Here is a 25,788-nt window from a genome sequence, read left to right as displayed (position 1 = left end):
TTTAGTTATTACATTTGAGTTGTTAGGAATTCAAATTTTGATTCTAACAAATTAGGCAAAATTAGTTTTTTAAATGTTTTATTCGACACCAAACAAACATGGATTAGTCAGTATCGTGTCAATAACGTGTACAAAATTATTATTCTCTGACGTTTTGGACGACTTTGTGGCATTTAGATAAATGGTCCGCAAATTCGGAATATGGGGTCTTCTTCAGTGGCACGTCCCTCCACAAATCTGGTGTTAAATAAGCGTATGTCTTAGCAATAGCGGCATACGTGGCTTTGGCTAAAATAAAAAATTAAAGCAAAGTTACAGTTTAGGCTAATTACTTTAACAAAAGTAATAAAAATCAACAACTCACCAAAATTTCCAAGAGTTCCGGTAGAACCACGAGCCGATGTATAACAATCTTCGATTCCAGCCATTGTTAATAATTTCTTGGGTACGGGAGCACTGACAATACCTGTTCCTCTCGGTGCTGGGATCAGTCGTACAGCAACTGAGCCACACTTTCCAGTAACCTTAAATTTTTTTTTTTAAAACAATAAATTAATTGATTTAAAATTAGTCGAAAAAACTCAGTGATACTCACCTTGCAAGGCACAGTATGTGGCTTTCCAATTTTGTTCCCCCAATAACCTCGACGGACTGGAACCACAGACAACTTGGCTAATATGATAGCGCCACGAATAGCTGTGGCCACTTCTTTGGAGCATTTAACACCTAATCCAATGTGTCCATTTGTGTCACCAATGGCTAAAAATTTAAATAAATTAGTTTTTTTTTTTTAAGTAGAGTTTGTAGAAATAATAATGGCTTTGATTATATCCCTCAAAACGTACAATATACAGTTTTTAATTCTAACAAAATATATAAATAAGGCAAGTCACAATTAAATTTTAAATATCTTAACCATACCAACAAAAGCCTTGAATCTGGTACGCTGACCGGCACGAGTTTGTTTCTGAACGGGCATGATTTTCAAAACTTCATCGTTGAGGGCTGGCCCAATAAAGAAGTCTACAATTTCAAATTCCTAAACAATAGTTATGATTAGGACAACAGCCAAAATTAAAGTAGATCATGTTTATGCTGGGGGGTTGCATGAATGTTCATTAGGGCCAAGTTTGGTGAATTAAATTTCAACAATAATTTTTTTACCAACGAATAAAGGCACATAAGTATCAAAAGTAAATCGTAATATTGGGCGACTCCAGAGGCACAACAGATTACTTTGAACAAAGGTTTAAATGAACATACCATGAAATTACTTGAAATCAAAGATTTTTACCTACAAACAAAACATTTAGAGAGTAATTTTTCTCGAAAATCGGACATCGTCTATTTGAAATTCACAAGTGTTCTTTGATCAACTATAATGATCCGATAAGGCACGACTACACCTAACGGTCTTAGGGGCCATCTACACATATACGTCTACACTTGCAATATGCAAGATTTAATTGATTGTCCAAATCTACCCAATTTTACGATAACTCGAGCAACCAATAAGTATTTACTTACTTTGATGGGCAAAGAGAATAAATAGATTTCTTCCAGAGACGCTATTTTACCATCTTTGACTAAACGGCCCAGTTTTGTTACTGGCACCCATTCCTTTTCGGCTTCCTTACCTCTGCCGCGGCCACGACCACGACCGCGTCCTCTACCACGAGAGCCACCCCGTCCAAAACCGCCACGAAAATTGCCTCGACTTTCAGCCATTCTAATTAAAATAAAAACAAAAAATTAAACCAAAGCACACGTCACGACTAACAAATAATCACACATGCTCGTACCACAAACCGATATACGTGCACTTGTTGTAAGTAATATCGATTTGAGTATTTAACATCAATCTACAATGCCGGCATGTACAATATACAAAACGACTTACCTTTAACGGATTGTCAACGAATAAAAACTATAATAAAGAACAGTTTCCAGAAAATTTGCGGATTACGCGAACTTAAAGTGTGGCTCCCATTTCCAGATAACCAACAACTCGAAAAGAACAATTTTTGGTTATGTTGTCAAGCGCAGGGAGCCGGGCGGCGATAGCGCAACACAATAATACCGTAGAAAAACGTTGGCAGTATTGATTCAAATACCAATAGCTAATTGCAAACTAATACCAACTACCGAATATGAACGATTTTCATTTATTCACCGTAATTCATAAATTACCTTTTGAAAAATAATTTACTTAATAACATTTTGAAAAATACCGATGCGAGGTGATTTTTTGTTAAAATGATAGACTCAAATTTCAATGCCTTAATGGGTTTAATCAGTTGTTGAATTATTTTTTCGTGATGTTTTTATACAATGTGATGTCAATTTTTCACAAACTTTTTATGTTTTTAACACCCTCCCAAATTAGTTATTTTTATAGCAACTTTTGAAACTTAAATGGTACCGTACCACTGTTTAACTTTTTAAATTAAAAATAATTTACTGAACATTTCGACTGATCGATAACCAGTTTTGAATAATTATTCTTAAAGTTATTTAAGTTTAAAGTTTAGGATACGTGAGGAAGTACAGTTGAGTAATGTATTCAGATAAAAATAGTACTACTCACTACCCTCCTTTCATCAGACACTTTAAACTTAAATAACTAAGAATAATAATCCAAACAGATTTGACCAGTTAAAGTTCAGTAAATTATTCCTAAATTAAATAGTTAATAAAATGTATACGTTACCATGTAAGTTTCAAAAGTTAATATAAAAATAACTGATTTTGAAGGGGAATAACAATATAAAAGTTTGTGAAAATTTGAGATGACTTGTATAAAAATACTTTAAATAAAAAAACTAATTTAACCTTATGATATAAGTGGATCACTTTAAAAAATCACCCTGTATCATAACAGTTCACTTTTAATATTAGTTATGGGGTAGCTGACAATACCTTTGAAATTTTGGAACGTCTTAATTGTTTTTTTTTTATTAATTAAAATACATGGTTTTAATTGATATTCAGTTTTTTTATTTTTAAATAATGTTTGAGACAAGATAAGTTTTTTGTCATATTTACTGAAAATATTCAATTTGACGCGGTCGTAATGTGGACGCAACCCACGGGTTGGGGTTAAATAAATAAGTTCAACACGGGGTTGCAGCCGTGTCAAATTATACCCAATTATTAATAATTAATATAAATATAAAAATATATTTTGAATATTTGATATATATTTAAAAAGTATGGAATAGTAAAAAAACAAAAATTAATTTCTGAAACCACATTCAAATGCAAAAAATATTACAGGGTATTTTTTAACTGTTTGCCAAAATAACATCTTAATATATTTTGTAAAATGTTTACCAGAACTTTTTACTTCTGAACAGCGATGAACAATCAATGTGTTTTTTTAAATTCTTATATCATATTAGAATTTGTCGCATTGTTTTTTGATTAAGACTTTTTAATTTAACACAATCAAACTTAAATAGTATATACCTATACGAATCACAAGTATTTGTAACCGTTGTAAGATGTCCTTTTTTTTTACATGTTTAATATAAATTTAGGTTGAATTAAAAAAAAAAATACGGAAAAATATCCTACAACTTTTTTATAATTCTTTATTACAACTTGTAACTCATATTATGTCAACTACACGCTATTACTAATATAGAGAAAAATGCAAGAAATATATTTAGCTTTTTCTTAATACTTTCATACTTTGATTATACATAAATAATTTAAAAAACAAAATAATTTTTTTTTTATTGTTTACTAATTACAGCTGTTAAAAAAAGTGACATAATTGCTGTGTATGGTAAAATTAATGCATGACCTACGACATAATATAATTTCTAGGCATTTAAACAGCTGAGTACAATCTGAAGAAAATAACCTTTAAAATAACAGGAATACATTTACAGTTTAATGTCATAACCAATCAAGTGTCTCTTGCCAATAACTTCACCAATGTAGAACCACATTAACACTTCTACGGCAACTAATGACTTTACAGTAGCTTCCTGTAAAAAAAAAAAAATAATTAACACTTTAAGTACCCTACGTGAAACAAATTCATAGTGAATATTAAAAGGATACATTTTTAAATATGTTATTCTTCTTTCTATTCTAGCATTTGGCATACTTGACTGGGAGTAGGCCTTTTTCAGGCCTAGTCCGGTCTCATTTCTGCCATGCTTAGAGGGGGGATGACGGTCTCTTCTCTTAGACAGGTTGTCCTCCCCAGTGAGAGGGACTTTTTGTGGCCGGATTCGAACCAACAACAGTGTGCGTTGGCACCGCTACCTAAAACTACTCGACAACTCCGTCCCCCTTTTTTTAAATTATGTTGGGTGGCGTTGTTAACTGTTAAGTTTATCGTCTAGTGAAATAAGCTGCCCTACCCCTCTCCGGCAATGGATCCAATGGTCAACCCTTCTCAGGTATAAATTATTAGTTGCACTAAAACCATTTGACCAAACAAATGTTTCACTTTGACTCAGAGCTGATATGCACATTGTTTTGCCAAGGAATAGTAAGTATAATGCAAAGGGAGATGATTTTTTTTTTAATCTTAACAAAAACATTTTACTGATGGCAATACACACTTTAACAGTTAGGTTCTTCCAGCGGCCGGTACGTGCTGTTTGGACGATTTTGGAAATGTCGCTACTGATTTCAGGCAAGTCGGACAATTTGGGTGGAGTTAATTCCACTTTAGCGTACTTCACAAAAGTCTGCAGGTTTGGTTTAGCCACAGTGACAAGAGCTATATTGTGTAAAATGGAATAGCAGATATTAGCATTTAGTAGATATTACGATTATTATCATATTTGGGTGCATCTAAAATGTCCCCACTTTTAAGGTTAAATGCTACTTACTGCTCACTAGGTTAGACGTTTTAGTAATTAATCCGCTCATTTTGATGTTTGTTGTTAACTTTGAAACTCACAAATCACACTAAATATAAATTACGACCGGAAAAATCGAAACGAGGTCTAATAATTATCTGTGGATTGTGAATGTCAAATAATTTTGTTCAATAATCGGAATGATAAACAAACAGCTGCTGCTGTACCGCTGCGGAGATAAAGGTTAAAGTTTGGGACTCCAAAGACGTTCTAAACATACTGCTGAATTTCCTAACAGTACATAAACTAAACCGGGAATATAATTTTTTAAAAAAAATTAACTGAACGAAATAAGAATAATATGTATATGTTATAAAAAAATTAATGGTCAAATTATTAAAAATAATAAATAATACTTTATTTAAATACAAATTCAAATAAAAAAATTATTTAAATAAAATTAAAAGAAATTGTACTTTAAAAGCAGTACAGTAACAGACGTTTGCAAATTTGTTTAAAAGTATAATTATTAATTACCAAGTATGGAAGTGATTTTATCACAATAAAAACATCACTATACAAATATGTGAATAGCAAGATTCTAGCACAGTATAGATCAGCAAAACTGTTTAAACATTTACCATTACAATATACAGTGACGTATTTATTGTCCTGGGGGTTAACCCTTCCCTCCAATTTTTTTTTATAGGACTCCTTACTGTAACAACATGATATATTGTTGACGAATGACAAAATATTTTAATACTGCTTTGAAAACTAAAAAAGTATATTTCATCTGTTAACAGGTAACTAATAGATATTAGCCGATCGATATAAAAATATCTACTTTTAGTGAATGGCGAACCACGTAATTTTTTTAATTTGTTCATTGTTTAGTGCGGCCAGAAGGCCTGTATAAAATCAAATCTTGATATCTGTCCCGTCGACATTTTAAGATTTCTCATACGGTTAGCACATAAGTATAAATAAATGCATTTTGATGTAAAATAAAACTTTATATTATGTGTCACATCATTTGCCAAGTTTAACAAGTAAATGCGCATTTTGGTAACAACAATTTTTACCAAAGAAAAACCCCTTTTTCACAGAACAAAATATCTGGATTCTGGTGTTATTATTGCAATAAATCGACACATTTGTTTTAAAAAACATATTTTTCTCTGGTTGGTGAGCAAAGAATACCCAACCACAGTGTAACATTGTAACAACAAATATATATATAACAAAAATAAAACTATAGAATTTAAAATATGTTGCTTCTATTTGAACAGATGCTTATTATCATTTACAATATACAAAAAAAGTTTCAATGTTCTAATTCAATGTTTTTACGATTCAAAAAATTAATTAAAGCGTTTTAATTATTTAAAGTAAAAAATTATGTTCTACTTCTTTTACAATAATAAGCTTGTTAAAGCTTTAGATTTCGTCAAGCCCTCTCCTCTCAATAAAAGAAAACAAATGTTTTCTCACAACCTTCAATAAGTATATCTAGTTGCAATATTTTGTGAACTAGTACGAATCATAAAAACAAAATGTGTTTTTGACAATTTCATGTCTTAGCTCTGGCACATAACCCTGGCAATTATCCGAAAAAATATACTATATCATTATCTATAATTCCACCACTACTCTAAATTTATTCAGTACTTCAACGAGACATGAAAATGCTCTTTCGTGGTTGCAGACTCGACTGAAAAACTTTTTTACCTTACATGCGTAGATTACAAGTTAAATACGTTTTACAACCATATTTTGCCTATGAAATTGTTTTTTTGCTTCGTTATTTATTTTTGATACAATATTGAATATAAACGACAAATTTTACTCTTGCATACTTTTAAATATTTCTTAACAAAAGAAAAATTATGTTGCCTAATCATACTACTGCAACATATATACATACACATACGCCATACATTCAATTACGTTATTTTATTTTATTTCAAAACAATTTAATTGCCTTAAACATTTTATTTTTTTAATTTATTTTACAGTTTTTTTAACAAAGTTAATTAAAATTTGTAATTAGATTGGTTGTCTCAGTAGTTCCTTAGTTTTAAAGATCTCATTTTTTTGGTATTTGCGCAACTATAGTATATTTTACGCTACGCTAAGAACACACTTGCGAATTCACAGATGGTTTTAGTTTTCATAATACACCAAACTCGTTTAAGTAGTTTAAACAAAAAATAGGAATAAACATACCTACATACATACATACAAACATGAACTATGCCTTAACATATTACCTTCCACAGCCAACACTTGTTGTTTTATTATCGTTGATCATATATATTATGTTATTCGACACTATGCCCATTTACAAAAAAAAAAATTATAACGTAGTACAGTTGAGAAAAATATTCACGACGATTTACGCGTTTTGTTATACAATTTCTTATTATAAGATACATACTAAAAATTGAAACATGATTTTTAAAAGCATTGTTCTATTACTATTTATTAATTCATTTGTATTGTCAGACAAGTATTATTTGTTAGAGTGTTTTTATAATAGGTATATGATGTACTATTTTACCATGCATAATCTTAATTTTCAAAACATTTTTAAAGAATCCAATAATATTACTTTTGATAAACTAAAAGAGTATAGCGATGAATTAAAAACTCAAGGAAACATCGTTATAGCTATGCTCGAGGAACTGAAACGCAAAAACCGAGTTATTATCTATCCTTCAACATTGATGTCGATGAATTTATACTTGAACAATGTATTTGAAACATTAATGGTAAGAACATTTCTTAAGCCACATGAAAATTATAAACAACCAATGTCACACGAATATAACAACAAAAACAATATTTTTAAAATTCAATTTGAGAAATTTAACACTGAAATCAATGAAGATATTTTGAATAAATGCTATCGAAATGATATGTGCAAGCAAATACACAAAATTGTATCTCACATTAGTTATAACAGAAATCAAGGTCTTGATAAAAAATTAATGACTCGCGATGATTTTGAAACTTATACCAAAGAACTTGAAGACTACAATGATTTGCTACCTGAGAAGTCGGATTTCATTTATAATGGTAAGTACGACACATTAGAGTTCCTCGAAGACGTGCAACAATTAGAAGACAGTAACGTTACCATAAAACATTTATTGGGCGCAGGCCGCGCAGCAAATACAAATTTTAAAACTTCTGTTTTCCATCCTAATAAAATGTTATTCAACGATCTTCTATCCCGTGAGAAATACACGGATGGGGTATTGGAGTTGACATTTGAATACGATACCGATATCAATTTATTACGTGACGTCACTATTAATGAACAACTGGCGGACGGACAGTATGCAAATATTATGGTATTATTTGAGATGATTAAACGTACCTTAAACGTGGATTATATCGAATCGTTTCAGCGGCAAGTATTGGCGGCATCGGTCTACCCCGTTCTCGCTTGTGTCGGTTCGTACCTGTCGTTGGTTACACAAATATTTTATTCAGGGCAAAATAAATACGGTGACGTGGTTACCAGAGCTGTAGCACACGGGGAAGAAATTGATAAAAGTGGCAAAATAATTCTGGAATTACTAAGATCGTTCATTAAGTTAAACTTGCTACCAGAGAAAGTGCTAACACATTTAACATTTACTGCAGAAGAGCTAGAAGATTTAATCGATTTTAAAGATAAAAAGCTTCTACAAACTAGGCACCCCAAGTGGATCGTCACAATATACAGACGCTGCTCACGCCCTATGACGTTAAATTATTTGTTATTTCCACAAATTGATGCGCCATCCATGAATATGAACAGCGCAGAAAATGTTAACGATATGATAACTACGTTAAACACTAACATAGAAAAAGTCAACAAATATAGAGAAGCTTTAGAAAAAAAATACATAAAAGATTTTCAAAATGTAGTTAACGGAAATCCATTATTTTCTTACAATCGTATGTTTGTGGATAAAATGAACTTCAACATTGTAAAAATTTACAAAGATGGTAAGTGAAAAATTATAATTTATTTAAAAGATATCTATTTTAAATAAACTTCAATTAAAATTGTGGTAGTTATCTAAACGTTAAAACTATTTGTAATCACAGTCTAAACATTTAAATAAATGTTAATTTATGTTATATTTTATGGTTTTAAATCTAAAACTGTTTAGAAATGAAACAGGGGCTGTATCAAATAATAACTTTAGACAAAAATTGCGACCTTTGGCTCACCATAACTTTTTAATGTCTTCGTCATACTAACCAACTTCAATAATGATTAACGAAAAAAATGATTTTTATTATGACGAATAAAATGGCCGCTAATGCTAATAAAAAATCAAGTTGCACTAATTTTGTAGATTTAGATTAATTAAAAATAAAATCCCCATAATGAAGCTGACATTTTTTTATATATAAATCGTAACTTTATTTTAGTAAGAAAAAAAAAATATGGTTGCTACCTAATTTTCATAGGTTGCCAGAAACGACACAGAATACTGGACAATACTTAGCATATTTTGCATTTTTTATATTTATATAATATTTAAAAAAAATCAGATTTTAATATCAAATTGTATCTAAAAGTGTAATAGAGAATTATAGGTATAACATAATTATTTGAATAACTAAGCGAGGTACAAAATATTTTGTTGTGGTTTAAAACATTTTTATTTATGTCTATTAGATTACAACAAAATCATGAATGAAACCAAGATTAAGAGTCAAAACACACCGAATTTTATGAACGATTAAATTGTATTTAAAAATATTTTTACTAAAATAAAGTATCTAATTATATTATAAAATATTATAGATTGTCTATGATATAGGAATTGCTAAAAAATTTTAAAAATATTATTATAATTGAATGTGTAATGACCATTGTATTTGTTTGAAATAAATTGATTTATGAAATGAAAAGGTTTGCTCACACAATTTTTAGGTTGGTTAAATACATGCGAATTCGGATTATTATAATTTGTATATTTATTTGTGATACTTAACGGACTTCAATAATTAATAAGGTTGCTGAAATAACGAAAGAAGAAGAAACCACAATAGTTGGTTTTTTTTGTTACAAATATTTTGGTAATTAAATGGACAAATGGTCGCAACTCGCAAAGGCTTTTAAATTACTGTTTTTTTTTACTATTTTATTATCACATTTGTTTAATTAAAACTCTATGGCCGCCGGACTGAATGTATCTTGTTAATTTATACATAATGTTCAACAATGAAGATATTAGAGATTTTGGGTACGTCTTAGAAATTGAAAGGGAGAATTTGGATCAAGGGGAAAAGTAGTACAGGGTAAGGATGGTTGAAGCTTTTAAAATGGGATTTCTGGGAGGTTCGCTAGAGGAAGGCGTTCTGACTGGTCTCAGGAAACTGTTCATGTCCATGGTAGCCTGGTCATGTCAGGATCCGGTGGCTTGTATCAGCCCAGACGCCTTCTGCGAAGATATCAATGAATGTTTAATTGACAGACACTTATCTCAAAATTTTGTGAAACAATTTTTGATGGTACTTCATTGGTACGATCTAGAGGTCAAAGGTTTTGAAGGACGTCTGGATTATCATAGTTTTGGTTTGTAGGTATTAGATAGGTATGAAAGGATTTTTGAAAAAGTGCAATAAATTTCGCGATGAAAAAAATTGCGAACATTTTTCAAATAATTTTTTTTGCGTGAAAAGTCTCTTTCGATTGCAATTTTTTAACCATAACTTTAGATTTTTAAACAATGTGGACGATATTTAAAAAAAATTAAAACCTTAAAATATTCACTTTCCGCAACACGAGTCAACCAATACAAAGCAATTTATTTTGTTGGTAAGTATCAATGATTTTGTAACCACTCCCCCCAGTCAGCCTCTGGCGATAGCCATAACATGATAACATTATATTTATATATATACTATATATTATAAATAAATATATAAAATAGGTATATATTATCCAGTATTACTATATACTACTACTGGACTATGTTCGGAATATACCATAATTACGTTATTATTTATAGTAAAAAAATGGTTTACTGTTAAAACTTATAACATTTTTCAAAAACAACGTTTTTAACGTTTCATCGTGACTCGTTTTTAGTGTGGTACCTATACTGTTTACATTACATACAGATGCAGTAAGGCAAATTTGAATAGGCCTTATACAAAAACAACCAAAAATCTACTCAGGTTTTAGAGTTAAAATGAAAATAAATAATATAAAATTCTGATTTTCAATAGTAAATAAAGAAATAAGAATAAAAACAGGTCTCTTTTAACATACATGTTATTTTATTTTGACCACAAGTTAATACAAATTGCGTATGAAAATACTTGACAATAAATACATTATGATGAATATTAAAATGTTGGCCGAGATTAAACAAGTACACCTAAAATAAACATAATACTTTTTTTCGAGTAACACTATTCAGTGATTTGAATTTAAAAAAATCATTATTCATTTAGTACTTTGACAAAGTTAATGAAAAAAACTTCCGCAATTCTCCATAGATTTTAGTTTTTTTCTTCTAAATTTACTTTTTTTTGTTATCTATTTGTTTAGAATGTTTTAAAAAACATTTTAAAAACTTGTCTCTTTACACATCGGATTCCAAAACATAGCTTAAAAATAATATCTTTATCTGTAATTATTTACCGTAAGCACTACATTGACTTTGTCTAGCACACAAGATATGTTTATATTTATATTGATACAGATAGACATGGACATATTTGGCAAAACCAAGACCTCCGTCCGACTTCCCGTATATTATAATATATAAGAGGGAAAAAAAAGTAGTTTTGTTTTAGTAATTAGCAAACTTAAGACAATTATTATGTTGTCCATAATAATTTATTAGTCCAAAACTTAAATTTTTAAGTTCACAAATTAATAAATAATAATGCAATACAAAAATCAGTAATATGAGTAATGATGTAAATAGTACTTTCGCTAACTGTTAACATTTAATTGCAAATGACCGTTGTCGTACATCACATTTATCGCTACTGTATCACCTTTATGGACATTTGACGGACGTTCCACTATAAATGCACACTGATTCACGTATGAGTGTTCATTGCCGGTTGTCACTTTGTGATCGTGGTAAATGTTAATTTCGAAGAAATACACAATAGCGTTTAGACACCCATCTGCGGTAATAGGAACGCTTGCGACAGTTGAGGTTTCCCTGGACATTTGATCTGACGCAAGTGATAAACACAGTTGACAATTTGAAAGGCGAATACTAGTTACTAAATTTTTGAACACATCCAAATGATGATTTACCTGTTAAACGTTTGAAAAATTATTAAGAGGATCGGAGCACTTAGTATACAAAGTCAACAATTTTTGATTTTTTAATAAATACTACAACAATTAAATATACTCAAAAGTTTTAAACAGAAATTCTGAGTATTAACGTACTTATTTTTTTTAACAAACTTAGTAAAAAAAATGGTCAAAATATTAAACTTATAAGGATAATTTTAGATTATGTTTGAACAAAATAGGCTAAATGTTAGGTAAATTTCGATAACAACTGTCAGAAATCACCATTGCTTCCAATGAGTATTCTAGATTTACAATTATTAGTAGTTTTTTTTGTTTGGATACGCAGAACTGCAAAGAACCCCACGCTCACCTAACTAAGAACGCTCCTGGAAGTTCAAAGGTTATTTTAGTTTTTATTTTACATCAAAATGGCTGAATAGTTAAAACGGAAATAGGAACAAACTAACACACATGCAAGTACATACATATACAAACATGAATTCTGCCTAAACACATTACTCTCCTAAATATATCATGATTAACTTTAAAATTATTCAATTTAATTCTTGTATTTTCAGAAATGGCATATAAATCTGCATTAGATTAACAAAAAAACATTTTTTAATTTTTTTTTACGCGCTGGTTTTACTATAAGTAAAACGGTGATGAAAATCAACATTTTTTATCTACCTAATATTTTATATTTTCAATATTTAGCTTTCTTTCTTCTAATCATTTATGCTTTAAAAAATATAAAAAAAAATTTCAAATTTGTTCAATCAAAAATTTAAAGCTCAACAACAGTTAGATAAAGCATTGATGATAATATATAAATACATTTTTTTATTAAACTTTGATAACCAGGTTTCTGGCTTAATAAGATTTTTTATTATTATTTATTAACTGTCTGTAATAACAACTTACGCTGTATGTATTCATAAGATTACGAATATGAACATTACAAATTTCGTGTTCAACTACACTACTAACTTGCGGTAACCATTTTGAATAAACTAGTTGACATTTAATCGATAGCTCCGTTGGTAAAATTATGCCATTTGGTCTTAATATTTGTCTAAAAGAAAAAGTAGGTACAATTAATATTTTTTCTATATAAATTAGAAAAGAAAATTGAATTACCTATTTTAAAAATGATTGGATATAAAAATAACAGAACTTAAACTTCTTATGCTATCACAATAGTAAATTTGATAGATTTCACTTATTCAGCTCATAACTCATAAGTTAAATAAGTAGGTATAAATTAAAAATACTACCATGTTCGAGTTAAACCAATATGATAATACGTTTTCTTACTTGAAGTATGTTAGTTCATTTATTAGACTTATATTGAGTTCTCCGTAAAAATTTATATAATTCATGATTATGACGTCAAATTTTTGTGTATTTTTTTTCTGGTCAAAGAGATTTATTTTCTTTTTGGCATTCCCTGAGACATTTGGATTACATTTCCACAAAGCTTCGGTCAGATTTTCATTTGAGTAAAATAATTGTACCTTATCACAACCATTTGTAGAATCTAATGACAGCACTTCAAGACCGAAAATTGGAAACGGACATAGATCTAAAATAGTGATATTTTGAAAATTTGATTGATTTTCAGAGTACCTAAAACAAATATACTATTTACTTTTAAATTCTGATTTATCTCGTCTGATGTTTACCATTGCTTTGCAGTGTTAATGTAAGTTTTGACTTGACTGTCGTCATTTAAAAAAGATATGATTTCTCTGTCTAATGAAATTGACAGAGGATCTTCGATTTTGTCATACAAATTAAGAACAAAATGATCATTTTGCCATTTGAATTGAACAGTTAGTTCTTCACCTGGTTTGACTCTTTTGGTCTTCTTATAAATAAACAACGATTGTTCCCAACAGCAATTTTCGTTTTGTGTATCCAACGTATCGATTACAATGTCCTCAGTTAAATGCACAACAAACCATGAAGCAATTGCGTCCACTACACCTGTACGAGATACCTGATAGTTAACGGTTTTCATTTCTTGATTTTCAGTACTTAACAAATAGTTTATTTCAGAAGGATCATTAAAGTTGACTTCCATAACTACTCGAGGTTCGGCTAATAAAACATAACCTCCGGGTAACTGATTTAATTTTTCGCAATCGTACGGTTCATCGAGCATTGAACATAAATTAAGATGTTTAAAGTACTGTTTTTTTTCTCCATCGTAAATATTCCTTTGGCGAATGTAAGAACATTCGATGGGTACTGCATAAACTGTAGCTCGAAGAGGAATAACACACCCGTGCGGCAGCTCTGGATTTTCTTTAGACTTGGGAGGCAACAACAAATTTTCCCAAGCATGTTGGAGAGTACTGAGAATGTGTTCACCAAACAAGCCAGCGTCCATTGTTTCAGTTATAACCAAAGAAACGCTGAAATACAAACAGTTATTTTTAATCATTGGGCAATTTAAAATTAGTCGACATTTTTCTCATCAGGTAAACTGTTTAATTATTTTTGTTAGTTAGTTAGATTTTATAATTACCAAAAGTAGCTGTTTTAAAATATACCACAACTGACGGAAAAAAAAGTAATTCTTTTAAAATTATGTTTTAAAGCAGGACGTGTAGCTCGACCATGGATGGCTGTGGTTAAACCATAGGTTGATATATAACATTGGACTAAGATATCAGTCCAAGAAAGCAAACAAGATGAGAGATAATTACCGTTCTTCAATGTGTTCTGGAATAGAAATTTGATTAGAATTTATGTTGAACAATTTGATTGAATTTTCCATTTTGTTTAAAACCATCACCTCCGAAGCAATTTTCGACATGATTGGAGAATAGTCACAAGAGTATATTTTTTCTGGATGGTATTCCGCTGCGTACATACTAAAATATTTATTAAATAAATTAATATTTAAAAAAAAATACAACTGCTTGTTTGTTCACCTTAAAATAAGAGTACCGCTACCGATGTCCAAAACTTGATTATAGCCTTCTCGTATTCTGCAACCAATGGCTTGCTTGTAAGCTAAATTTCGTTTTGAATCGTTTAACATTCTGTAATGCCAACGTTCTATGTAATTGCTCTTAACAATTTGCAAATTTGTTAAGGCTGGTAAATACTGACTGTTGATGGCTAGTGCTTTTTTTACAAATTGTTCTCCTTCTTCGTTATAGCCTAATCTATATAAAGCGGTAAACAAATACTAACATTGTTTTAAAAGTTAAAAATATAATACAAGTGTCGTTTGAAAAATGTTAAACCTTATAAGATGAGATGCCAAATTGTTGAATAAAGTTTCACAATCTGGAAACCATTTCAACGCACTTTCATAGAATTTGAAAACTTCGGAGTAACATTGGTTGCTTTCAAGTTCTCTTCCATAATTACCTAAAATAACATTTTATAAATAATACTATTCAACATTTAGGGATATTGGAGTTTTTACGACCAACGAAATAACTTACATAAACAAGTTACAAATTTTTGTTGAACTTTACTTTTGTGATGCGGTGCTATTTCTAATAAAACCGAGAGATGGACAAATGCAGGTCCATACTCCAATCTCTCTATAGCTTGATCCGTTAGTCTCAGCAACTTATTGACTATAGTATTGGCTGATTGGTTGCTCATTTTCAACATTAAGCATAGTATTTTTTTTTGTTATGGGTACACTTTACAGTGTATATTATTTTAAACTATTCGTTTTTAATTAATATGAGTCAATTTAAAAACATACATTCTGATTAAATAAAATAAAAAATCACTATTAAAACACTATAGGTAAAGTTTGTTATTATATAATAATTATATTATTATAACTTATTGCTTCTAACATTTTTAAATATGATTTTGAATTAACAGTTAGATTTTTTAATTTTCACGTTTAATATTTATGAGTGATAACAGATAAATGACAACCTAAAAATGATAACAATTAACAATTATAAATGTTATAACTTTTACGATTTACCTCTGTAATTAGTATTACGTATCAGTTTAAGTATAAATATATAATGCATTCAGTATAATACTGAATATTGTGTTGTACTCTGTCTGTCGTGACTTTGACAAAGACAAGACAAATAAAAGTTGATAATTATTACATAAAATACAAATGTATTTCTAATTTTATAATTGTTGGTTAAAAAAAAATTACAAGAATGAACACTCAAGAAATTCTAATACCAGTTCCTTGGGGTCACATTTCTGGTAAGTTTTCTGTGCCAACTGTTTAAATTTGTTTTTATTTCTTAAGCAACAAATTTAAATTTTATACTAGATTATTTATTTGTTAACTATGATTGTATTTTACACTGATTTATATCATAATAATATTATTGATTATGGTTGTTGGGTTTTAATTGTTTTAAATATTCTTGTAGTATCAATCCCTGTTTTGTACGATTAAAAAATAAGTACATTTTACTACCTTATTTTAACGGTCGTACCTTCCAAGATAAAAAAGACTGCAGTGTTTCTAAGTTTCAAACAGGGTTGACTTATTTATGAAAAGTTGTTGAGCATTATAAAATTATCAGATTAACTGTTTTCTCTATCCAACCGAATAAGTCACGATGCTCAGTCCCTTTTGCCATGTAGCCGTCAATTATATATTCCTTATAGTGTATTTAAATTATAGCAAAACAATTAAGAATACTTTGAACTTTAATCATGTATAATATTACAGTCATGTTGTTGACTATGTAATTTATGTTATTGAGTAACTAACAATAATTTATTGTTAACTAATATGAATAGTTTGGTAAACAAAAACGAACATTTAATTTCAGCTAAAACCTGGGGTAATCCTTTGGCCACTAGAGTTCTTTGTATCCACGGACGACAAGATAATTGTGAAACATTTGATCGGCTCATCCCGTTACTGCATACAGGTTTCTATTTTTTATGCATAGACCTCCCAGGACACGGGCAATCATCACATTTTGGTGCTGGATTTCGAATTACCCTGGAGCACTTTATGATCTCCTTGAAGCGCGTTGTCGACTATTTAAAATGGACAAAATTTAAATGTATTGGTCACAGTTTGGGTGGTATGGTTGCTGGTTTGTTTGCTGCCATCTACCCAGAACATTTGGATCAACTTGTAATGTTAGATTGTGCTGGCCCGATAAGTATACGGCCCGAGGATACAGTCAAGAGTATGAGAAAAGTTTGTGATGACTTATTGAATTTAGAGAACAAAACAGCAAACCGAGGGCCGCCGTCTTACACCTATGAGCAAGCTATAAATTTATTACTGACAAAGAGACCATCTAAATTGACTCCAGAGTCTGCAAACGTGTTAGTAAAACGTTCTTTACAAACAAACAGCGATGGCCATTATTCGTTTACTACCGATCAAAGGATGAAATTAAGTTATAACATAATACAGTCTCCAATGCAACAATGGATGGTCGTACAAAGTATCAAATGTCCGTTGCTGTACATTTGGGTTACGGACAATCCAGAACAAAAACGAAATGATGTTAAATCAACAAGGAAACTGTTCAAAAGCATTCCCAATGCTCGAGTCGTTAGAGTTAATGGAAACCACGACGTACATTTGAATCATCCCGAACGAATTGCAGATTTAATCAATGTGTTTTTTGTTTCTGAAAAATCTAAGCTTTAACTATACACTTTATTTAAAATTTATTCAAGGAAGTTAATGGGTATTTTTTTTTTTTATATAAATAATTATGTAAGGCATTTACGTTTAAAAATCTATTAAATAATATACATATGATTATTAGTTTAATTCCTTTAAATTCCCTACAAAAAAATTGATTCACCTTTTTTATCCAAAATTTAACTTTTTCCTTATTTATTTTGGTTACAGCAAAAATGTATGGTAACCACTGTAATTCTGCCGTATTATGCGTCCACGGAATTCAAGACAACTGTGATACGTTTTCAACGCTTCTGCCGTTATTACCAAAAGAGTATTACTACGTTTGTATTGACTTACCAGGCCACGGTCACTCTTCACATTTTCCCCAATTTGTGCCGTTAGAATTTACAAATTACCTAAGTGCAATCAAATTAGTCAAAGATCATTTTTGTTGGTCTCAATTTGTCTACTTAGGCCATAGCTTTGGAGGACAACTGGGAACTTGGTTCACCGCTCTTTATCCTGAGTGTATTAAATGCCTTATAATTCTGGACACTATGGGACCTCGGGACGTTGAACGAAAAAATACGATGGAAACTGTTAAAAGTCGCATTGATGATTTTCACATTTTACAGAGGCGACAGAGTGGTCGTGATCCGCCAGTTTATACATACGATCAAGCAGTCGATAAAATCAGAAGTGGACGACCGTCTAAATTGACAGATGAGTCTGCACATATACTGGCTAAAAGAAGTTTAATCAGAGTAGACGAAAATCGATTTAAATTTGCCTACGATCAACGCTTAAAATTGCCATTTCATCCGGTCATGACGTTTGACCAGCATGAAAATATTATCAATCGTATATCATGTCCAACCATATTTGTATTGGCCGATGAAAACTGTGGGCGCTATTCAACATACTTGAAAAACGCTTATGAGTTTTACAGTACAAGACCCAACATGACGATTAGGACTGTTAATGGCAACCACGATGTACATTTAAATCATCCTGACCGAGTATTTGCGTTTGTTTCAGAATTTTTGAAACAAAATTACTAAGAAGAGATGTTATTTGTTAGAATTTATTGTATAGTCATACTTTGTTTTTTTTTTTCAATTGTTTGTTGGTACTAAAATATAATTATTTACTATAGTTGTTGTGATTATTCTTCTCAAACTATCAACTTTTATTTTTTAATTTTTGTCATACAATTGTGGGTCTATCACTCAATGTGGTTTAATTGTTTTTTTCTATTCATATCACAGAACTGGTGGAGGGCTTCCCTGAGTCAAAATTCCTTGTAAAATGATTTACAAAACCTTTGTATGCTTAATTTTTAAAAACTTAGTAAATACTTTTTTTTCAGATAGAATTTTTGTAATGAAAAGTGCGCATAATATCTTATTATTTTTAAAACTATGATTAGATATTAGAAAAACCTTTATATTTGATTTTTAACTAACACAATAACTATGTTAAAAATTCTTGTTACTCAGGTTAGTGGCGCTGAGGGAGATATAAAATAATGGTGATGTGGTATGTGATAGTTGATTACTTAAAATTTGGATACTTTTTATGTATATTACACCTATACTGCCAAGCGGTGAAGTTCATAGGCGAATCAGAAGATAATTTAATTTAGTTTTTTAATTCGTAGTTTTTGTTGGAAAAAAGTTCACAAAATATTTTTACTTTTCAAGTTATTAATCAGACAAAAATTCTTCATATTTTTCCAAATTGGTATTTAGTTACATATTTGCTCAAGTATAAATGGGGTAAGTCTATTTGACGGTGTTCTAGACTGCAAAATCATGTTGAATATTTTATCACACCTAAAAGTATTCTCGCAGGAAATTTGTTTTGAATACATAATGATAAAAAAATTGGGATATATTTTGTAACTTACTGAGAAAGCCACCGCTCGAACAGGGAGACAAGGGATTCAAACAAGACTCAACAAAATGAAGAGTATATTTTTTTTCAATTTGAATCCGGGATCTAGCATGAAGTCAAAAATAACGACCACCATGATGGACACACTTTGGGATTCTCCCATTATTGTGCGTTCCTATAATATACTAGGGAAATGTCTATTGTACTTTATTAATATCTCATTCTCCCTGTATTCATCATAATATGCCGCGGTTGCTTTTCCTTCACAGTGGATAGTTGTCAATTGGAAACTACTGAAATTGCGTTTGTATTGTGTATTCTAGCAAAACTGTGGGGCGAACAGTCACAACGCGAACGAGTGTTGTGCGTGCATGGCCTGCAAGACAACTGCGGTTCGTTCGATCGTCTTATTCCACTACTGGACCGCCGCAAAGTTTACCTGTGCGTGGACCTGCCCAATCATGGTCATTCATCCGGCACTCCTTTGGGCACGCGGTGGACTCATGTGGATTACGTGATATGCCTGAAACGTATAGTCGACCATCTGCGGTGGCCCGATTTCTGCGCGTTGGGCCACAGCATGGGCGGACAGATTTTGACCATATTCGCCGCCGTCTATCCGGAACACGTGTCACGACTGGTGGTGTTGGACACTGCCGGGCCTATACCCGTGGAACCCGACGAACTGGTTCCGTTCGCTCGGCGAGCCTTTGACAGTCTGTTGAGCAAAGAGAACGGGCCGGCTTTTTTAACCGCACCACCGACGTACACTCGAGCCCAAGCTTTTGCCCTCATCAAGCACAGATTTTACGGGCCGATGACGGACGAGGCAGCCGAGGCGTTACTTGTCAGGTCCGCGAAGCGTGGCAGCGACGGCATGTACTCGTTCAACGCGGACCAAAGGCTCAAAGTGACCAACAATCCGATGTTGTCGCCCGAAAGCCATTTGAACGTCGTCAAAAGTGTCAAGTGCCCTACACTGCTTATAAGAGCCAAGGACAGCGTGGAGTACTACGGTACCATCTACAAACAGGTGTTCGACATGTTTGAAACGAACCCGTACTTCGTGATGACCGATGTGGAAGGAAACCACGATGTCCACTTAAGTTACCCCGAAAGGGTTTATGGGATAATAAACCGATTTTTGAATGAAAAACTTAGCAAATTATGAAGCAAATTATATATGTATATATATAAATATGTATATATTTTTTTGACGTTGGTGATTTCCTTTGAGGTTTAAATTCCTTAAATGCAGTAATGCAGGGTTTTATTTTTATTTTTGCGAAAACTGATTGTAATCAAAATTTTTTTATATAGTTATCTATTAATATTAGTAGGTATTTAATAGAAATTAATGTAAGACTTTGCACAATTTTTGTCGAAAATCTCAGAACCGTGTACTGTAACTAGGCACAAATTTATTGTAGAATTAACTGGCATCTATTTAATAAATCTTTAATTAATACACAAATAGATAAAACTTATACCCTTTACGGAATTATTGTATTTTCAAGCCTCCGTGTAATGTGTTAACAAACACAAATATATACAATTTTATATTAAAAACAATAAATTAAATTATTATATTATTGTATAATACATTTAATTATTTAATAAAATAAAGCTGAAATAAACAAGCTAAGAAGAAACATTCAAAACCGTCGAAGTGGGATGTTGAGTCGTGGATTCTCCCTTCTTCACGACAACACCGGGCCCCACACGGCACGGATTTCTCAAGAGCTGCTCACTATATTTGGATGGGAAATCGTCAACCACCCCTCTTATTCACCTGATTTGGCACCGTCGGATTTTCATCTGTTCACTAAATTGAAGGAGTTTCTGGGTGGGAAACGTCATTCCAATGACGACGAAGTCAAGCAAACGGTGGAAAAGTCGCTGTTAGCGCCAAAGGTCTACGACACGGGCATACAAAAGCTTATCCACCGACTGCAAAAATGCATTGAACTTGTAGGCGATTATGTTAAAAAAATGGTTTATTATATTTATGGTATATCTTGTAAATTTTATTAATATATTCGCTTTTTTTAATTTTATATATATTTTGTGACCTTACTTTCAAGATGGCCTTAAGGTTAATTATTCCGTTTTCATTGTTTTTTTTTTAAATTGTGCAATTTGACGTCCTTGATTAACGAATAAATTATAAACCCAAAGTAAAATAAACTTAGGTACTCTATTCGTTAAGTTAATGAATTGTATAATACCTAGAATAAAAACTTAATAAGTTCAATATAATGCGCTGGCCGCTGAGTATTTTCTTGTACTGTTGTCTGTCGGACTTTTTTTAATAAGACTTAAAAGACAAGACAAATTAAATTTTGTTGAAAAATATATTTTTAATTTTATAGTTGAAGTTATCAAAAAATATAGGAATGAATACTCAAGAAATTTCAATTCCAGTTCCTTGGGGTCATATTTCCGGTAAGTTTTCTATGCCAACTGTTTAAAAAAAATTGTTTAACTTAATAATTTCAAATTTAAATCACATGTTTTACACGAATATATTTTATATTAGGTAACTACGTATAATATACAAATATGGGTATACGTATCCACTATGACATTTTTTGGATATTTTTTAGTCAAATGCCCATAGTTCCACATTGATCTACATTCCACGTACATTTTTTGTTTAAATACAATGATTCATGAAGGATAATGCATTCAATTTCTCAAAAAAATAATTACAATTTTATAATTTTTTTTTTTTGATAACATGTTTATCAATGTTACTGTAAAAATTATAAGACCTCTGAGATTAATAAAGATGAGCACCATCAACTTTTGAAACTTAAAAAGTAACAGATACATTTAACGAACTTAGTTTGGTTGCGGATAATTTTGGTGTAAAGCCTGAATATAACCATTAAAATTAAAATTAAAAATATTATGGCCAATTTCCAACAATTCAGCCAAGGCATATATAAAGTTTCGTCTAACTGCTGCAGACAATATAATATACAATTACCTATTACAAATGTCCTGTTATAACAATAACGACTGCTTTACATTTTCTCCCGATAAATTTATTGACAATCTTTTTATAGAAGCTTTTCCCCTTTTAATTTTGGTTACAGCAAAAGTGTATGGCGACGACTGTAATTCTGCCGTACTATGCGTCCACGGAATTCAAGACAACTGTGATACGTTTTCGACGCTTCTGCCGTTATTACCAAAAGAGTACTACTACGTTTGCATTGACTTACCAGGCCACGGTCACTCTTCGCATTTCCCCCAATTTTTGCCGTTAGAATTGACACATTTCCTAATTGCAATCAAATTAGTCAAAGATCATTTTCGCTGGTCTCAATTTGTCTACATAGGCCACAGCTTAGGCGGGGCAGTGGGCACTTGGTTCGCAGCCCTTTATCCAGAGAGTATTAAATGCCTTATAATTCTCGATACTATGGAACCTCGGGCCGTTGAACGAAACAATACGGTGGAAACTGTTAAAAGTCGCATTGACGATTTACACGTTTTGCTGAGGCGACAGAATGGTCGCGATCCGCCAGTTTATACATACGATCAAGCCGTTGATAAAATCAAAAGCACACGACCGTCTAAATTGACAGACGAGTCTGCACATATACTGGCTAAAAGAAGTTTAATCAGAGTAGACGAAAATCGATTTAAATTTGCCTACGATCAACGCTTAAAATTGCCATTTCATCTGGTCATGACGTTTGACCAGCATGAAAATATCATCAATCGTATATCGTGTCCAACCATATTCGTATTGGCCGATGAAAGCTTTGGGCGCTATTCAACATACTTGAAAAACACTTACGACCTTTACAGTACCAGACCCAACGTGACGATTAGGACCGTAAAAGGCAACCACGACGTGCATTTGAATCATCCCGAACGAATTGCAGATTTAATCAATGCGTTTATGTTGTCTAAAAAGTCTAAGCTTTAATTGTATACTTTTTAATATTTTTTTAAGCAATGCACTAATGGACGGTTGATGACATTTTTTAAATAAAAATAATAATGCACGGTGTATACAGAAGAAAATATCATAATTTTGTTTATTAGTTTTATTTTTTTTTTTAATTTCTCCCCCAAAAGAAATGTTGATACTTTTTTATCCTAAGTTACCTAAGCTTTTTCCTTATTGATTTCGGTTACTGAAAAGTGTACAGTAACAATAGGTACTGTAATTTGTTCGTAGTGGTTAATAGTAGGTACTACTATTTTTTATATTACCAAAATATTTGGCGAAGAAAAAATATAGCTACCATATATTTTTAATTATTAAAATTAAAATTAATGTATTTTTTTTTTCCCAATTTAGTTTTATACTTACTTTTTTAGTAAGTAAAAATGGAGAAGGTTTTTAAACGTTTTTCGTGGTAAAAGAGAACAGACCGGCTTTAATTGCATCACCGGCGCGGCGTACACTCGAGCCCAAGCTTTTGCCCTCATCAAGCACAGATTTTACGGGCCGATGACGGACGAGACAGCCGAGGTGTTACTTGTCAGGTCTGCGAAGCGTGGCAGCGACGGCATGTACTCGTTCAACGCGGATCAAAGGCTCAACAAAGTGACCAACAATCCGATGTTGTCGCCCGAAAGTCATTTGAACTTCGTGCAAAGTGTCAAGTGTCCTACACTGCTTATAAGAGCCAAGGACAGCGTGGAGTACTACGGTACCATCTACAAACAGGTGTACGACATATTTGAAACGAACCCGTACTTCGTGATGACCGATGTGGAAGGAAACCATGAGGTCCACTTGGGTTACCCGGAAAAGGTGTCCGGAATAATAAGCCGAGTTTTCAACCACCTTAATGACTTAAATCTACGTAAAGATAAATGCATATTTTGTTTATATTTTCGCAAACATTTCAAGTAATCAACGATCAGTGAATTACATATTTACACAACAATAAAATATATTATAGAACAAGGACAGAATTCGTATATTCATTAAGAATAATATATTAAAAAGCTAAATCTCAAAATTTAAGCATTTGATTTTTGTATTATGAAATAAAATGTCTTACCCAATCCATTTGGCAAATAAATTTAAATATTTTTTAATAAGTTTTGGCCAGATATTAATTTTATTTTTGATTTAATTTCTGGTCAAATTATATTTGTAATTAATAGAAATTGTTGCAAGACATTGCAAAATATTTATCCTCAAGGGACCTTCCAAGTTCATTCTGTTCAAGCACAAATATATTAATTACTGTTCTATTAATCCCTAAATAAATAAAACCTATGTATCCTTTATGATATTACTGTATTTTTAGGCCTGTATAATGTGTAACAAAAAAAAAAAAAAGATGAAAAATATATTTTATTGAATAAAATTGAAATGTTGTCATTACCGATGGGTGATATTCTGTCCTAAAAGCAAAGACATTTTTTGGGGGAATTTTATTTTGTATTTAAAACAGGAAAATCGGGTTTTTAAAAAAATGTCCCATGTTTATACCATCGATAAAGGAACATAAGTTATTGGATTTAGGATGCGGTTTTAAAAAAAAAAAACACCTACATTTATATACAAAAAAAAAGAAGACATTTAATAAAATGTTATCATATAAGATGTTTTAGGTGGTAGATAATAATTAATCATCAATTCATTTTCTATATTCTAATTAGTGTAGTTAACCTATAAACATTTAACAAATATTAGAATGTAACACATATCTAACGATTAACAAAAATAATAATGAATACAAAATAATGATAATAATAATAATAATATATTCCCAAATCATTCTAACTTAAAATTTAAAAAAATTGTATAAAGTACTACCATGATTTCACTGATCATATGTAACAATTATTTTTGGTTTCTGAACATAAAGGCCAAATAATCCATAGGACATGTTTTAATTTAATTTTTCCGTTTTAATATTTAACAAAAAAATTATATAAAAAAAATAAAAAGTTGCTAGTACATTGTAATTGGATCTTTGTAAATAACGATTAAATGGTACAGTTTACTCGTCGTAGGTAATACATACTCCATTAAGTGTCCAAAAGTTAGGACATAGTAATTAAGAAAAAAATGTTTTTGCTTGACAAATAATACATGCACAACAATTTTTCTATACCATACACCGTTGTAATAATTTCGACCTAAAACTTGCAAAATAATAAAATATATATACTTTAATACGAAAATTAAAAAGTGA

General features: G+C 31.0%; 6 protein-coding genes across 9 annotated transcripts; 3 read left to right on the top strand and 3 right to left on the bottom strand.

The window, feature by feature from the left end:
- Positions 1-61: 61 nt before the first annotated feature.
- LOC126834398 (40S ribosomal protein S2) lies at positions 62-2,043 on the bottom strand. The gene is made up of 6 exons (XM_050566288.1): positions 1,901-2,043; positions 1,528-1,729; positions 922-1,039; positions 596-759; positions 365-524; positions 62-288 (listed from the first exon to the last, which is right to left on the bottom strand). Exons 2-6 carry the CDS (start codon positions 1,726-1,728, stop codon positions 140-142), a joined length of 792 nt encoding a protein of 263 aa, XP_050422245.1. The 5' UTR covers position 1,729; positions 1,901-2,043; the 3' UTR covers positions 62-139.
- A 1,669-nt stretch (positions 2,044-3,712) lies between these two features.
- Positions 3,713-5,007, bottom strand: LOC126834404 (ATP synthase subunit g, mitochondrial-like). Its single transcript, XM_050566296.1, has 3 exons — positions 4,854-5,007; positions 4,581-4,741; positions 3,713-3,995 (listed from the first exon to the last, which is right to left on the bottom strand). Exons 1-3 carry the CDS (start codon positions 4,891-4,893, stop codon positions 3,891-3,893), a joined length of 306 nt encoding a protein of 101 aa, XP_050422253.1. The 5' UTR covers positions 4,894-5,007; the 3' UTR covers positions 3,713-3,890.
- Positions 5,008-7,274: 2,267 nt separating this feature from the next.
- On the top strand, positions 7,275-9,613 carry LOC126834389 (uncharacterized). The gene is made up of 2 exons (XM_050566271.1): positions 7,275-8,825; positions 9,508-9,613. The coding sequence occupies exons 1-2, from the start codon at positions 7,277-7,279 to the stop codon at positions 9,573-9,575; spliced, it is 1,617 nt and encodes a 538-aa protein (XP_050422228.1). The 5' UTR covers positions 7,275-7,276; the 3' UTR covers positions 9,576-9,613.
- Positions 9,614-11,329: 1,716 nt separating this feature from the next.
- LOC126834386 (protein arginine N-methyltransferase 9-like) lies at positions 11,330-15,951 on the bottom strand. Its single transcript, XM_050566263.1, has 8 exons — positions 15,567-15,951; positions 15,363-15,489; positions 15,045-15,281; positions 14,817-14,984; positions 13,788-14,522; positions 13,420-13,731; positions 13,027-13,177; positions 11,330-12,117 (listed from the first exon to the last, which is right to left on the bottom strand). The coding sequence occupies exons 1-8, from the start codon at positions 15,739-15,741 to the stop codon at positions 11,782-11,784; spliced, it is 2,241 nt and encodes a 746-aa protein (XP_050422220.1). The 5' UTR covers positions 15,742-15,951; the 3' UTR covers positions 11,330-11,781.
- Positions 15,952-16,057: 106 nt separating this feature from the next.
- LOC126834396 (serine hydrolase-like protein) lies at positions 16,058-20,780 on the top strand. 4 transcript variants are annotated; one of them, XM_050566285.1, is made up of 3 exons: positions 16,058-16,311; positions 16,893-17,774; positions 17,942-18,054. In XM_050566285.1, exons 1-2 carry the CDS (start codon positions 16,263-16,265, stop codon positions 17,732-17,734), a joined length of 891 nt encoding a protein of 296 aa, XP_050422242.1. In that variant the 5' UTR covers positions 16,058-16,262; the 3' UTR covers positions 17,735-17,774; positions 17,942-18,054. The 4 variants fall into 4 exon arrangements, with proteins under 4 accessions (XP_050422242.1, XP_050422240.1, XP_050422243.1 ...); XM_050566283.1 differs by lacking the exons at positions 16,893-17,774; positions 17,942-18,054 and adding an exon at positions 19,933-20,780; XM_050566286.1 differs by lacking the exon at positions 16,893-17,774 and having other exon boundaries at positions 17,942-19,926.
- Positions 20,781-21,932: 1,152 nt separating this feature from the next.
- LOC126834397 (serine hydrolase-like protein) lies at positions 21,933-24,589 on the top strand. The gene is made up of 2 exons (XM_050566287.1): positions 21,933-22,054; positions 22,711-24,589. Exons 1-2 carry the CDS (start codon positions 22,006-22,008, stop codon positions 23,550-23,552), a joined length of 891 nt encoding a protein of 296 aa, XP_050422244.1. The 5' UTR covers positions 21,933-22,005; the 3' UTR covers positions 23,553-24,589.
- The last annotated feature ends 1,199 nt before the right edge of the window (positions 24,590-25,788 follow it).

Source organism: Adelges cooleyi, unplaced genomic scaffold (assembly GCF_023614345.1).
Source record: "Adelges cooleyi isolate 19-005CV unplaced genomic scaffold, UGA_ACOO_1.1 ACOO_flye_CR_arks_rails_tigmint_CR_PRNA_21, whole genome shotgun sequence".
Taxonomy (NCBI): Eukaryota; Metazoa; Arthropoda; class Insecta; order Hemiptera; family Adelgidae; genus Adelges; species Adelges cooleyi.
This window is presented reverse-complemented; position numbering and strand designations above follow the sequence as displayed.